Source organism: Camelina sativa, chromosome 8 (genome assembly GCF_030686135.1).
Source record: "Camelina sativa cultivar CO46 ecotype springtype chromosome 8, ASM3068613v1".
Taxonomy (NCBI): Eukaryota; Viridiplantae; Streptophyta; class Magnoliopsida; order Brassicales; family Brassicaceae; genus Camelina; species Camelina sativa.
This window is the reverse complement of record NC_141887.1, coordinates 2,988,441-3,003,379: the sequence shown is the minus strand read 5'-3', so window position 1 is coordinate 3,003,379 and position 14,939 is coordinate 2,988,441. Positions and strand designations below refer to the sequence as shown.

The 14,939-nt window shown below is 35.8% G+C and overlaps 2 protein-coding genes and 1 pseudogene across 3 annotated transcripts; 2 read left to right on the top strand and 1 right to left on the bottom strand.

Annotated features, from left to right (window-relative positions):
* Nucleotides 1-1,125: 1,125 nt before the first annotated feature.
* On the top strand, nt 1,126-2,574 carry LOC104709163 (soluble inorganic pyrophosphatase 1-like; annotated as a pseudogene). The gene is made up of 7 exons (XR_015564489.1): nt 1,126-1,249; nt 1,335-1,363; nt 1,450-1,515; nt 1,648-1,755; nt 1,837-1,950; nt 2,234-2,278; nt 2,494-2,574. The product of XR_015564489.1 is annotated as a soluble inorganic pyrophosphatase 1-like (transcript).
* A 7,197-nt stretch (nt 2,575-9,771) lies between these two features.
* Nucleotides 9,772-11,345, top strand: LOC104705902 (uncharacterized). Its single transcript, XM_087463592.1, has 4 exons — nt 9,772-10,005; nt 10,863-10,946; nt 10,984-11,117; nt 11,218-11,345. The coding sequence occupies exons 1-4, from the start codon at nt 9,841-9,843 to the stop codon at nt 11,258-11,260; spliced, it is 426 nt and encodes a 141-aa protein (XP_087319718.1). The 5' UTR covers nt 9,772-9,840; the 3' UTR covers nt 11,261-11,345.
* Nucleotides 11,261-14,848, bottom strand: LOC104705903 (plastidic glucose transporter 4). Its single transcript, XM_087463591.1, has 14 exons — nt 14,578-14,848; nt 14,010-14,324; nt 13,769-13,886; nt 13,602-13,669; nt 13,313-13,445; nt 13,118-13,217; nt 12,914-13,026; nt 12,731-12,824; nt 12,504-12,657; nt 12,211-12,357; nt 12,063-12,136; nt 11,873-11,961; nt 11,681-11,795; nt 11,261-11,584 (listed from the first exon to the last, which is right to left on the bottom strand). The coding sequence occupies exons 2-14, from the start codon at nt 14,308-14,310 to the stop codon at nt 11,402-11,404; spliced, it is 1,689 nt and encodes a 562-aa protein (XP_087319717.1). The 5' UTR covers nt 14,311-14,324; nt 14,578-14,848; the 3' UTR covers nt 11,261-11,401.
* Between the last annotated feature and the right edge of the window lie 91 nt (nt 14,849-14,939).

Below are 14,939 nucleotides of genomic sequence, written 5' to 3'. Positions count from 1 at the left end.
AGGTAAGGGTGATGAATATCCATGTTAATGTAAACCGAATTCAAGTAAGGGTGATCTGTTATCAAAATAAAAGGGGTGATGTGTCGTAAAAATACGAAAGAGTTACTCAAAATGTTATCCAAAAGTTGGTTTATTACTCATATCTATAAATCTTCTAAATATTACTCAAATGTTTAGTGTCCTAGGTGTAATTACAATTTATCCCTTGGGTTTAGTTTTCCGATTTTGAATAAATAAAAAAAATACACATCAGCAAATTAAAATACACATCATTTTCGATTTTCCACGTCACTAAACAGTTTTTTTTTCAGAATCCACAATTGCTTTTTCTTGTTTATGTCAAAGAGGAAAACAAACAGTTTCCACTGTTCATAGCCCAAAAAAAAAAAAACACCTCTCTCTCGTCGTCTCTCGTTGATTTTGTTGTCATTGTTCTTGAGCGGACAAATAAAAAGAAAAGCCTCTTCGTTTGAATCCCACACACAGAGATCTAATTATTGTTTCCCGTTGGTAAAGGTTAAGACTTTGTTCTCTCTCTCGCTTCTTCGAGTCGTTTCATATTCCCTTTCATTTTTTTCAAGTTTTATGTAATTGGGTATTTCTCGTTTACTCTCTAATACTATAAGATTCTTGGTCTGAACTTGTAAACTATTCAACCCTAATGCCTTTTATTCACAAATATATACACCTTACCTAAAACGCTTAGTTACAAAATATTACAAAATATTACAAAATATTCCTCTCCCAAGAGTTTCTTCATCCCTTGCGATACCAAAAAATATCGGCTGTTTCGATCCAAAGGTACGTTTTTTCTCCTAAAAATCGTCAAAGTTGGATGCTTTTTGATGTTTAATCTACTGGGTATTGCTTCAAATCTCAATCGACTTTAGAAAGAGAAAAAAAAAAGTTGAACAGATTTGGCGTAGATCTTTTAGTTATCGATACATTATATCAATAGAAACATATATCTTAATTTTGGTATTATCGATCTTAAATCTGCTCTAAAAAGATTGTTTTTCTCTTGTGGGGTCTGATTCTGCAATAAATTTGGTATTTTTGATTGATACTCTCTCTTTCTCTCTCTGTCCCAATTTTGAGTTTTTGATCGTAACGTTTTGAAAACAGATGAGTGAAGAAGGGAACGAAGACTAGAAGCTGCAGCGACCTGCTCCTCGTCTTAACGAGAGGATTCTCTCATCCTTGTCAAGACGTTCTGTAGTTGCACATCCATGGCATGATCTTGAGATTGGTAAACAAAATCATATCTAATTCAGTTCTTTTTTGCATGTTTTTTGTGTTTTGTATTTTGGGACTAATTCATAATTTATATGTAGGACCTGGAGCTCCACAGATTTTCAACGTGGTAAGTTTCTTTTACTGTTTTGAGAATCTTGTTATGTGATGGATTCTTGAATCATTTTGTCTTTGGATGATGATGATGATGATTAGGTTGTGGAGATCACAAAAGGAAGCAAGGTCAAATATGAACTTGACAAAAAGACAGGACTCATCAAGGTTTGGTTATATATCAAGATCAATCAATATTAGTTCAAAAAAAAAAAAAAAAAAATCAATCGTTATTGTCATATATTATAATGGTTTTCTTACCGCAAAGTCAATAATATATTTGCATTATCTCTCATTCAGGTTGATCGTATTCTGTACTCATCAGTTGTGTACCCTCACAACTACGGTTTTGTTCCTCGCACATTGTGTGAAGACAATGACCCAATTGATGTATTAGTCATCATGCAAGTATAATTTATTTTCTTGTTTTCTTATAGTATGCACCAAACATTTTATATATCTATTAACAAATTTATTATCTTTCTGTAGGAACCTGTCCTTCCCGGTTGTTTCCTGCGTGCCAGAGCCATTGGATTAATGCCTATGATTGATCAGGTATTTCTCGTTTACTCTCTAACACTATACGATTCTTGCTCTGAACTTGTAAACTATTCAACCCTAATGCCTTTTATTCACAAATTTGATTGAGAAGGGTTTTAAAGTGAGACACTTTTGATGCTTGTTGCTTAAAGTTTTGATTTTTATTGTCAATTGGTGATACAAGAAGTGCTTTTATATTTTATCAATTGGGTTTTTGGAGAAGCAATATGAGCTGTGTGATTGGATTGATTTTATTTAAACTAGTTGTGTTCTTCTCTTTTGTGAGCTCCGTGTCGTTTCATATTCTTAGTTAGTCTTTTCTGAACTTGTCGTTTCATATTCTCAGTTAGTCTTTGCTGTCAATGTGAGTGTTGAAACCGTGAAAGTGGATGTTAGTTGTATCCTTATTTTTCTTTTTATGTTGGAGGTTGCCGATGCTTTCGTTTCTTAAACCTCCGCTTCGAGTATAGTTTCACTTTAGGATTGACATTATGAACATGCTTCTATCATCATATGCTCTGAGATTTGAATGCATGTGATTATGTATTCTTTCTTTGTTTTCCGTAATTACATTATGAACATGCTTCTATCATCATATGCTCTAAGGAAGATGATGACCATTACGATAGTGACTCTTCCAGTGGATCGTCTGCTTACGAAGAGTTTCTTGACCAGAATCAGATTTAAAATAGAATTCAAAAATTTTGTTTCCTATAAAATTTGTAAAGCGTTGCACATTATTATTATACCATCACGTTTACACTCTTTAAAGATAGTTCGTGACTATGCTCAGTTCGAGATGAATTGTACTTGGGTATGTAAAACATTGATTTGTCTATTTTCAAAGTTATGGCTGATTTACGGTTAAGTTACGGCTGAGTTATATACTTCACACGGTTGAGTTATGAATTACGGAGTTATGAGATATTAGTATGTATTCTTCTTTCTTTCCTGGGTCTTTCATTCTGTCAGATTCCTAATAAATTATCTAATTAAGTTAGCTTTTCTCACAATATATTATTCAAATTAATTAAAAAATTTGAATTCGAATTGCGAATAAAAGAAATAAAAGTATTTCTCAAACAATTGACTGATATGGTTAAGTTATCGACATAAATGGCTGACTTATGAAATATTTGTAAATTAGAATTATTATAATCGAAATTAAAATATAGAATAAAAAAATGAATATTACAATCATTATAAGCAATAAAAAGTAATAACTATAGACAAAGATTGATTTTTACACATTCTGATCAAAATGTGTAAAACATTCAAAACATGACATTTAGGGGTTAGGGTTAGGGTTAGAGTTTGAGGTGTAGGGTTCATATTTCCAACATTATGCGTTTTAATATAACAGTTTGGTTTTGGTTATATTGTGTTTGGTTTAAGGTGGTAATTTGGATATACTAATATGATAACCATTTGAAAATTTAAAAATTTTTGAAATTACTTTTCGGTTATTTTATGTTATGGGTCGGTTAGATGAATATATAACCATAAATAATCCAAATGTTATCCAAATTAGGTGGATTAACTTAATATAACCGATAGCAAGCCGAATATAACCGTAATTAACCGAAAATAATGGAAAAATTAGTTTTCGGTTTGGTTCGGTTTGGTCGGTTATTTAGTCATTCTAATTTGATGATTGGCTGAGTTATGGTAAAGTTATGGCTGAGTTATGCAACAGATATAATAATTTATTATATACTTTCTCGAAAATACAAAAAATGTTGTTGGGGAGACGCAAACAATAATTATGTTTATTGTTAAGAACCGCACACGTAATAAATGAGATTTTAGCGATTTTTTATTTAAAAAGAATTCAAAATTTGAATTTGAATTTTAAATTTTTTTTTTAATAAAAGTATTTCTCAAACAATTGACTGATATGGCTGAGTTATCGACATAAACGGCTGACTTATGAAATATTTGTAAATTAGAATTATTATAACTCAAAATTAAAATATAGAATGAAAAAATGAATATTACAATCATTATAAGCAATAAAAAGTAATAATTATAGATAAAAATTGATTTTTACACAGTCTGAACAAAATGTGTAAAATATTCAAAACATGACATTTAGGGGTTAGGGTTAGGGTTAGGGTTTGAGGTTTAGGGTTCATATTTCCAACATTATGGGTTTTAATATAACAGTTTGGTTTTGGTTATATTGTGTTTGGTTTAAGGTGGTAATTTGGATATACTAATATGATAACCATTTGAAAATTTAAAATTTTTTGAAATTACTTTTCGGTTATTTTCGGTTATGGGTCGGTTAGATGAATATATAACCATAAATAATCCAAATTAGGTCGATTAACTTAATATAACCGATAGCAAGCCGAATATAACCGTAATTAACCGAAAATAATGGAAAAAATAGTTTTCGGTTCGGTTCGGTTTGGTTGGTTATTTAGTCATTCTAATTTGAGGGTTGGCTGAGTTATAGTAAAGTTATGGCTGAGTTATCGTTTAAGGTCTTCTCAATAATATGAAAATGTATTCTTCTTTCTTTCCTGGGTCTTTTGTTCTGTCAGATTCCTAATAAGTATTAAAACGCCTCTCGATGTCACAAAAAGTGTTGTTAGGGAAGCGCGAAAAATCACTAATTATGTGCCTGTTCAAATCCACACGCATAATAAATTCATAAAGTAAGCTTTTTATCACAAAATATTATCGCAAATAATTAAATAATTATTATTCGAATTTAGAATTATATTTTCTAAAAGTATTTCTCCAACAATTGAATATTAAAATTATTATAACTCAAAATTTAAATTTAGAATGGAAATATGAATATTACTATCATTAAAACCAATAAAAAGGGATATTTATAGACTTAGAGTGATTTTTATACATTCTAATTTGAGGGTTGGCTGAGTTATCGTTATTCACGGCTGAGTTATGTAAATAATTAAGATAAAGTGATGGCTGAGTTATCAAATATTGTGGTTGACTTATCGAACTTTATGGTTGAGTTATCATTCCGTAATGGCTGAGATATCGAAATAACGACTGATTTATATTAATATGAAGGTACAACATAAACGAAATCAAAAAAACAAAAAACACAAAATCATAGTTCGTAGTTCATAGTTCATAGTTCATGTAGAAAACGACACGAAAATACAATGAAAATCACTTTTTGAAACCGACGTCATCTGGGCCAAATTCTTCAAACATATCGACCAAATCATTCCAAACTATGCTAGTCAGCATCTCGGGTTTATTGCCACCACTCGCCCATATCCTCTTGAGAGCACGCATCTAGGATCGAAATAGCGTTCTAGCCACCAAATTAAACTGTGTCCAGACCGTTACAGTGTGCTTTGGATCCCATGTGTGTTTACGCTACAATTAAAGGAAAGAAACGATAAGAGTATAGAATAATATCAATATGGTGGTTTGTTTTAGTGATCTTATCGCGAGGAGGAGAAACCACCGTCTCTTAAAGGGGAATCAAGCGGTACGTCGGCCACATATGGTGCCAGTTGTGTTGAATTATTCCTCCAATTGCGATAGAGAGAACGTGAAGGAACTTGAACCACGTAACAGTGGTTTTGTCAACCCAGGAACCCACACCAGGGTTTAGAAACGGAAAATTCTCCAGACCAGTGGCGCAAATGATTGCTTCGACATCTCTAAAAAATTGTCCATCGATATGAGGAACAACTTCCATGTTGATAAGAAGATGTAACAGATAGACAGATCTGTGATTTATGAGTAGATAAAGAGAAACGAAGAATGAGATGAAAGAGATGAAAGAGAGTCAGACATATGAATGAGGAGAATATAAAGGAAAAACAATAGGAAAACGAAAGCTCGCGTCTATTATTAGGTTAACTGATGGTTTCCCGCCAAAATATCGCTTTACAGCTGAGTTATAATCATTACGGGAAAACAAAAGGTCATGTGACGGCTGAGTTATAGTGAGTTATGGCTGAGTTATCACAAGAAACAATCTGAAAGTAAATAGATGATATATATGACTTTACGGCTGAGTTATAATATTTACGGGAAAACGAAAGGTCATGTGACGGCTGAGTTATAGTGATTTATGGCTGAGTTATCACAAGAAACAATTTGAAAGTAAATGAATGATATATATGACTTGACGGCTGACTTAAAATATTTACGGGAAAATGAAAAGTCTCGTCGATTCATGTTGCGGCTGAGTTATAGTGTTTTATGGCTGAGTTATCACAAGAAACAATATGAAAGTAAATGGCTGATATATATGACTTTACGGCTGAGTTATAATATTTACGGGAAAACGAAAGGTCTCGTCAATTCATGTGACGGCTGAGTTATAGTGATTTATAAATCCTTAATGGTTGATATATCGGAGTCGTCGAAAACATCAAATCGGGTTGAAAATTCATCGTCTTCTTCTTCGTCAGATGCTATTTCGACAGCTTCTTCTTCTTCTTTGTTTTCTTTTTCAACGATCTTACCATAATCAAAACAAGTGCCTTCAAATCCCCCACCGTACACTTCGTATGTAGATTCTACTTTCGAGTCACTGCTTAGCCGAATCATACTTCCTCTAGCTCCACTAGTTTATGTAGACTCTTTCGCCGAAAACTCTACACAGAGACGTAGCTGATTGGTTTTCTAACTATACAAAGGTATCTTATGCTCTAACTTAGCCGTCCGTTCTTACTCAAATGTTTTTTTCCATAATTCAGCCGGAATATTCCTATAACTCAGTCACAATATACCTTTGTAACGCGTTATGGCTGAGTTATTGTTACACGACAGCGTTTTTGACGTGGCGTCTGACATGACAATGATATTTTTGTAATTACGATTTTTCCGGTAACATAAAATAAGGGCACGCTGAGTATTTTGAAAATACCCGAAATATTCTAGTAATAAAATCTTTGTTTGTAGATTCTGCTAATATTAACTAATTTAGATAACATTTAAGTAAATCAACCTAAAAATATATGTATATTTGAGTCTGACACTGACCAAATCATAATTTTACCGGATCAAAATTGCACACTTTGGTGAGAGGTGGATGTAAGCTAATCTTTCATGATATATTGAATTATTAATCTGTGTTTGGGGTTCAATTTTGTCTATTTTTTTCTTTTGAAAGTCTAATTTAAACCGAACCAAAACAATTAGCAAATTAAATAACTCAAAACTAAAAACTAAAAGTCTTAGCTAGACTTTGTTAATTACTCCAAAGTTAAGGAATTTTTCATTAATACCTGGTTGAATCGAGTATTAAAAATGTTGCAATACAAAGTTAGTAGAGAAGAGCGTGCAAAATGTTCGGTGCTGACCCACAAACCAAGGAATAAGAAGAGAGTTCATGCCTAACTTTAGGTGCACTTAACGACGACACATTTGCCAGAACTTTCCTCTCTCTCTCATCTCTCTCTTGTTTTATTCTTGCTGCTATAAGATAGTCAAATATATTTGGGTCTCCGTGAGAAGATTCATGGGTCAAAGGTTCAAGTCTTTGCATTCGTGAGGGATATACTCCATAAGAAGGTAAACTTATGGACTTCGAAATTTCTATCCAAGGGAGGAAAGGAAGTCCTGATCAAATCAGTGGCGCAAACAATTCCGACATATGTAATGTCGTGTTTTCTCATACCAAAAGCTATATGCTCAAAACTAACTAGCGCGATAGCCAATTTCTGGTGGAGCAATAAAGCAGACAGTAAAGGACTACACTGGATATCATGGAAGCAATTATGTACTCAACTTTCGGAAGGTGGGCTAGGCTTTAGAACACTAGAATAATTTAATCTTGCCCTTTTGGCAAAGCAACTATGGAGATTGCTGAGATATCCAGATTCCCTTCTTAGCCGAGTTCTAAAAGGGAGATACTTTTGATATTGTAGTCCATTAGAGATACAAGTATCAAATCGACCTTCGTATGGCTGGAGGAGCATGCTGGCAGCAAAGCAGGTTCTTTCGTACGGAATTCGTAAGACCATAAGCTCGGGTTTTAATACGTGCATCTGGACTGAACCATGGATCCCAGATACGCCAGCACGGCCACCCCAAAGTTTAACTAGTGAGAGAAATCCTTTGATTTGTGTTAACACCTTGATAGATTTCAACACAAAAAAGTAGAAAATTGAACGTCTTCGGGAACTCTTCCCCCCGAAAGAAATTACCCTTATTTTGGGGATTAAACCGAGCTTGAATGCCTCGAGGGACGACTATTCTTGGACTCTGACAAAGTCTGGAAATTATACCGTTAAATCTGGATACGAAGCCGCGAGAGCAATCTCTCGCCCTGCTTGCGACCTCCCTTCTCAGGGACCTAGTGTTACGACACTTAAGGCGCAAGCATGGAAGTTAAAAACATCACGGAAGCTTAAGCATTTCGTTTGGCAATGTGTGACTGGGTGCTTGGCAACATGTCAACGCCTGCATTATCGCCATATTGGTAGAGATAAAGATTGTCCTAGATGTGGAGCGGAGGAGGAAACTATAAACCATATGCTATTTGAATGCCCCCCAGCACGTCAAGTATGGGCTTTATCGACAATCCCTTCCCATCCTATGGTGTTCCCTTCATCTTCCCTATATAGCAACCTCGATTTTCTATATGGGTGTGGCAGAGACTCTGGTGCAACTGATCAAAACTTGAGAATGTTCCCGTGGATGATGTGGTACATTTGGAAGGCAAGAAATAAGAAAGTGTTTGAAAATATCTCTGAATCTCCGCAAGATACACTGGAGAAAGCTATCCAAGAAGAAGAAGTTTGGAGAAGAGCAAATAACAGAGACTTAGCACCAGCGGTAGAAGAAGCATGCATACCTTCGATCCCAATTCCTCAAGAATCCCTTGTATGCTTTATAGATGGATCTTGGCATACAGAGGTGGATAGGAGTGGGCATGGCTGGATTGCGTCTATCGGTGATAGAATCCTATACATGGGGCTAAAAGGATCGCGCAGAAGCTTATCCCCATTACATGCAGAGTTAGATACCCTTATTTGGGCTATGGAGTGCTTATTAGCGTTGGACTTGGATAAAGTCCTTTTTGCTACGAATTGTTCAGACCTCCTAAGGATGACGTCTAATATCGAGGATTGGCCGACCTTTTCATCAGAATTGAAGGATTTTATTCATTTCAGAGATAGATTTGCTAATTTTAGTATTAGATATATTTCCCGAGAGGATAATATCCGTGCCGATAAACTTGCGAAATGTGCAAGAGCACGAGGTTTCTGTTTTTCCCATGTAAGCTCGTCGGTACCTAATTGGCTTTCTTTCGAAGAAAGTCATCTCCGATAACTTAATATATGGAGTTTGACCGTCAAAAAAAAAAAAAAAAAAAAAAAAGTCAAATATGAATTTTTGATTACAAAAATCGGTAATATAGAGGTTACTTAAGCCTTAGTGGTCGTGATTGGCATACTTGATTAGTAGCTTCAGAAAAAAAAATCTTAAGGGCTAATTACTTTGCTTTGTCAAGGCACAAAAGTAATTAAAGACCTAGCTTGATAGTTTTTTTACTTCTACTCAAGGCCTAAATAAATTTAATAGTTAGACATAGACCATTTATTTTCGGCACCATCTATGATACAATAAATTGAAGACTAATCAATTAATAACGTCTTTGTTCAAAATATATATATATATATATATATATATATATTAATAACGAAAGTCCCCTTACCAAAAAAAGAAAAATCAATTAATAACGAAAGAAATACAAAAATCTCCTAAAGTTTTAACGTAAAGCTAGTTTTGGGTATAATTGATAACTGAAGAAAATGTTAGGTCGATATGTATTAATTCAAAACATTCAGGTAGTTTAATTAAACATGCATATTTTTTGGGGGTTATTTCAGTATTTCCCCTAAACTATCAAAGAAAACGTGAAAAAGGGAAAAAGGGAAAAAGGGAAAAAGAAGGATCCGGCGTCGTTTCATATGATTCGCAAAGTTCCGTTTCTCTCCAGCGATGAACGCCGACGACGGAGAAGCCATGGCAACGACGAGGACAAGCGAAGAGATCGAAAGAGAAGCAGAGGAGAATCGAAAAGAAGCTTTATTGGCGTCAACGCAATCTCTCCAACCTAACTTCAATCGTTCCAACGTCACCCCGAAGCAAATTTCGAAATTACAGGTCAAATTTTCAGATTCTTCGACTCAGACTTTAATTTTTTTTTTTTCTGTTATGTTTTGGTAGTAATCATGAGATTGTAAACATGATTACGTATATAACTCTCTTTAGGGATGTTAAAAAGGGTTTATAAACCCAGCCCGGCCCGGCCGTGTACAAGCTCGGCCCTCCAAAAACCAATTTTGAATTTGGGCCTTACAAAACTAACACTAACGAGCCTAAACTCGGTCCAGTCCTGACCCTGCAATTATTATTTTATTTTTTCTTCCTAAACGTGTTATTTAATTATTGATGAGTTGAGTGATAAACTTTGTAGTGGTCGTGGAATCGAAGCCAGAGCCTTGGACTGTGTCTCTGCTATGCAATTATCTTCTCTGTTTTGGACTTCTTGAAGTTGAATCTAATAAGCCCTTAGATCTCAGGAAAATTCCTTATTCGTTCCCCAATCTCTTCTTTGGATTCGTTCATCTTTCAATCCCTAGTTCCTCCATCATCTCAATTAGAGCAAATTGATTTCTACGAAGATCGTGTGAGTGAATTGATTTTGAGAGGTCCGTCAATGGTGCTTGGGAGTTGGGAGGAAGAAAAAAAAATTGCCTAAAAAAAAACCTAGACTAAAACGTCGTCGTTTTCAAATAGAAGATTGAAGAAGAATAAAACAGGGCCAGCTCGAACTTTTGCACAACTCGGCCCTAGACGAGCTCGAAATATTAATAACAAAAATACAGGGTTACGGATCCAAGATATTTAAACGAGCCAGGCCAACCCTGTATCTTTAAGCCCTTCTTAACATCGCTAACTCTCTTGATCTGATATCATCACTTAAGCCGTATTTGGTTATGTTGTTTTGAGATTATTAGGAGCTACACAAGAGACGTATGGAAATAAAAGCCCACACACATCTCTCTGTGAATCCGCAGTTCATATACAGTAAGACTAAAAAAGTCTATGTACTGAAATGCAGCGAGCCAGAAATGTCAGAGTAAAGCAATCGAAGATGGCAAAATAAGCTCTAAACAATTGAAAGAATCAACTTCCTCTTCTACCGTAGAAGAGCAGAATCATGATAAGACAGTAGTTACAGTACCAAAGAAGCCACAAAAGCTGTTTTGGGGGTGAGTTCTTTTTTTTTGCTGATTTTAGAATCTTTTCAAGGTTTTTGAGAAACACGGTGCAGGTGCTAATGCATGTAATTGCGGTTTTGTATTGAAACAGGCTTGATACTAGGGAAAGGTGGGAAAGGAAAGCCAACATGTAGTTCGATGAATCGATTTCTCTCGTTATTGATAACTTAGTTCATTGTACAATTTACTCAAGATTGAGAAGAGTGGTAGATTAAAGAACGAACGACTCACAAGCTAAATGATGAAACAAACTGGTTTTTTCTTTTTGTTTAAATTCAAACTCCAGAGGTAAGGGCAAGCTCTATTTCCTCGAGTGATCGTCCTTTAGTCTCAACGACGTTTCCTGCAATGTAGAGGACGGCAAGGAAGCATACTCCGGCAAAACCCAAGTAGACACTGCTGATTCCAAATCTAGTCACTACGCTTAAGAAGTAGAGTCCAATCACAAAGTTTGATATCTGTTATAGAGAAAGAGAAACAAAAACAAACGTTAGAAACAGAGAGAAGAAACTCTATTTTTGAACCATATAAATTATATAGATATATATACATACCCAGTGCATGCCGAGAGAAAGAGCAACAGCTTTTGCTCTGATTCGGGATGCGAATATCTCTGGAAGAAGAAGAGCCGGTACAGGGCCAGCACCAAGTGAGAATGACAGCACATATCTGGTTAAACAAGCGAGCATAAGATAAGAGTCAGTCAAGTCCTATACACTGAGACTAGAAAGAAGAGATTGACTTACAGAACAGTTCCAACAACGGCAAGGGTTCCAGAATATGCAGCAAGAGCCTTCCATGTGAAGGACAAGGAGAGCAACAGCATCGACAAAGCCTTTTCAATACAAAAAATTACAAATCTAAGTTAGCCTTTTTATGGTAGTGCGGTTTGAGATTTTTTAAAAATATGGCTAAGAATGATGATAAAACTTATACCATTCCACCAAAGCTTGTGAGTAGAAGACTTTTCCTTCCCATTTTGTCCATTAAGGATGAGGCAACAGCAGTGCCTGCAACCACATTTTCCCGGGTTATTTGTTTGGTTATGATGGAATTGAACGGGAACACAGGAGAGAACACAAACCAAAGACATTTGATGCTCCAACGAGAGCACTGGCTGCAACATCAGATTGGATTCCAGCGCTACGGAACACCGATGTAGAGTAGTACACAACTGCATTTATCCCAGCTAGCTGTTGAAACAAGAAGAGAGCTGCACCTACGCTTACAACTACAACAAGAACAGACAAGGAGCTATGTAAAATAAAAACCATTGCGAAATGAGGTTTGATTTTGAAAGGAAAATCTTGGCATAACCTGCTGCCAGCTTTTATTATCTGCAAAACAATGTATATTCACCCAGTCTTGCAATAATACCTTTAAAGTAGCGGCTGCTGAATAGATCAAACCATCCAGCTTCTGGCTCAGAACCACCTTGGCCAGAGGTTGATAAGTCACGCACTAGTTCAACCACTCTTTCTTTACCGTAGAGAGTTTTGATCGCCTTTTCAGCTTGAGAGATTTTTCCTTGCTGCGAAATTGATTTCCTCGACTTGTCAAAAAAATGATCTCAGCTAAGTATGAGTTATGTTCCTGGAGAGTACCTGAACGAGCCACCTTGGGCTTTCTGGAGAAAAAGTCATTCCTATGGCTAGTAGAACGGAAGGGATAACTGCAACACCAAACATCGTCCTCCACCTAGAAAACCAAGAGATTGAAACTTATATAAAAACAATACTGAACCATGTAAAGAAAATATTGCTCGATGAATAAAGGAGTTCACATACCAAAGAGGGTTTGCTGCAAGGGGTAATCCAGCTATCAAGGCTGCAAGTATTCCTATACATATGAACAACTGGTTCACAGATCCAAGAGCTCCGCGGATTTCAGTTGGTGATATCTGACACCCATCATCACACGCTTCAGCAACATAACATATAAAAAACATACCTAATATCTTAAGTTAAGGGTGCAAACAGTGGTAAAACAACCTCAGAAATGTAAAGTGGTACAATGGCTGATGAAATTCCGATTCCAATTCCTGCGAGCAGACGTCCCACAATCATAGTCTGCACACTCTGAGCTGTTGCACTAATGAAATCAAAAGAGAGTAACCAAAAATGCGTTAAAAAAACATCACTTAACTTCCCACCAACCAATAGGTAATAGGTGGTTGAAGAAAATACCATAAGAAAGCTCCAATGGCAAGAGGGATAGCATCCAACTGAAACGTTCTTGTTCGTCCAAATTTGTCAGCTAATGAACCTCCAGTGAATGAACCTACTGTTGCACCAGCAAGCAGCGCACTAACAATCCATCCTGCTCAGAAGCAAATAAAAGAGAATACAAATTATTAACTTGGCTACTAATCACAACACGAATCAAAATGCTGGCAATCCACATTTCAGTTGATTACTCTTTTAATAATTTTATACGCACAAGAGTAGAACGAGAAGTCTGATCATATATACTTGCCTTGCAAAACAGTGTTATCGGCGATCCCAAGATCCTTAGCAAGGTATTCAAGAGCACCATTAACTACCCTGATTCAGTCCAATGGAACTATATCTATCAACATCCATGATCACACCTAGTTATAGACACAAAATGATTCAAGTGTAGTAGTTTAAAGTCATAAATACCCAAGGTGATAACCAAACAAGATAGCACCAAGACAAGCAACACCAACAAAGGGCAAAACAGAACCACCAGAGCTTTTCCCTTCAGATCTCAGAGGTACAGCTTCTTCTGCATCTCCACCTATAAATAAGATGATTGTTCCAAATACAATACATTATTAAAGTCTTCAAATTATATAGTAGTAAGCAATCACATAATGTATCTATTCTATAAACACAGATACAAAGAGCATAGAAGAGGAACCAGAGGAGGAGGAAGCTTGAGCTCTGACAGATCGAGGTTTGACCGAAGATAAACTCATAACGCTTTGGATCCCGTTTTCAGCACGTGCGAGCTTCGCTCCCATGGCTTTCAAAGGAGAAGAGCAGAGAGGTCCGGTGGGAATGGTCTTACCGTTACCGAGGAAGCGAATTCCGGTGGTAGAAGACGCCGATCTGTTGACGAGGAGGTTAGAAGAAGAAGAAGAAGAAGAAGAGAAGCTGGTCCGTCTCTGAAACGCAAACGCAGCGTTTCCTTTAACAACCGCATACGTAGACGTCTGCATTTTTCCTCTCTTGACTTTTTGTTTTATAAACGAAACGTAATTGCGAGAGAGATGATGACAAACAGAGAGAGAGAGAAGAAAAAAAAAAAAAAAAAATTAGTCAAAAAAATGAGAAAATATCGCATTTAATCTAACAACATCACGAAATTGGGAAATCGATTGCATTGAGAAAACAGCACTCTCGATCGCGACTGACTAACAAAACATGCGAAACTTCAGATGTGGACTAAAGATAAGCGATTAAGGAGTTGTAGTGAGAAAATTTACCAGAGAAGAAGCTTCGGAGACTCCGCGACTAGAGAAGATAGAGAGAGAGATATGAGTAGTGGTGAGTGCTGCTGCTCTATACCAGAGAGAGAGATGATTGTGATTGCAGGAGAAGAAAGAACTCTCTTACTGTCGTTTTAAACGCCAAAAAAAAAAAAAAAAAAAAAAAAAAAAAGCAATTTTGTTTGCTAGTAATAAGTTTTTGGAAGTTTGTGTAAATAATTCATATTTATCCAAAACCTCAAGGAAACTGAAGGAGTTTATTTTCATTGCTTATATAGAAAACATAGATCACGAATTTAAAGGCTTTTCAATTTTTGGATTTGGTAATATACTTTTTTTTTTTTAAAATAGAGTTATAT

What these genes read in the sequence shown, in the direction of transcription:
- LOC104705903 (XM_087463591.1), bottom strand. Translation starts at nt 14,310, where the DNA reads ATGCAGACGTCTACGTATGCGGTTGTTAAAGGAAACGCTGCGTTTGCG. An exon ending in TCAAGCTTCCTCCTCCTCTG is followed by an intron (nt 13,887 to 14,009) that starts GTTCCTCTTCTA and finishes TCTTATTTATAG; the next exon opens with GTGGAGATGCAGAAGAAGCT. An exon ending in TGGAGCATCAAATGTCTTTG is followed by an intron (nt 12,137 to 12,210) that starts GTTTGTGTTCTC and finishes ATGTGGTTGCAG; the next exon opens with GCACTGCTGTTGCCTCATCC.
- LOC104705902 (XM_087463592.1), top strand. Translation starts at nt 9,841, where the DNA reads ATGAACGCCGACGACGGAGAAGCCATGGCAACGACGAGGACAAGCGAA. An exon ending in AGCAAATTTCGAAATTACAG is followed by an intron (nt 10,006 to 10,862) that starts GTCAAATTTTCA and finishes TGAGATTATTAG; the next exon opens with GAGCTACACAAGAGACGTAT. An exon ending in TATACAGTAAGACTAAAAAA is followed by an intron (nt 10,947 to 10,983) that starts GTCTATGTACTG and finishes CAGAAATGTCAG; the next exon opens with AGTAAAGCAATCGAAGATGG.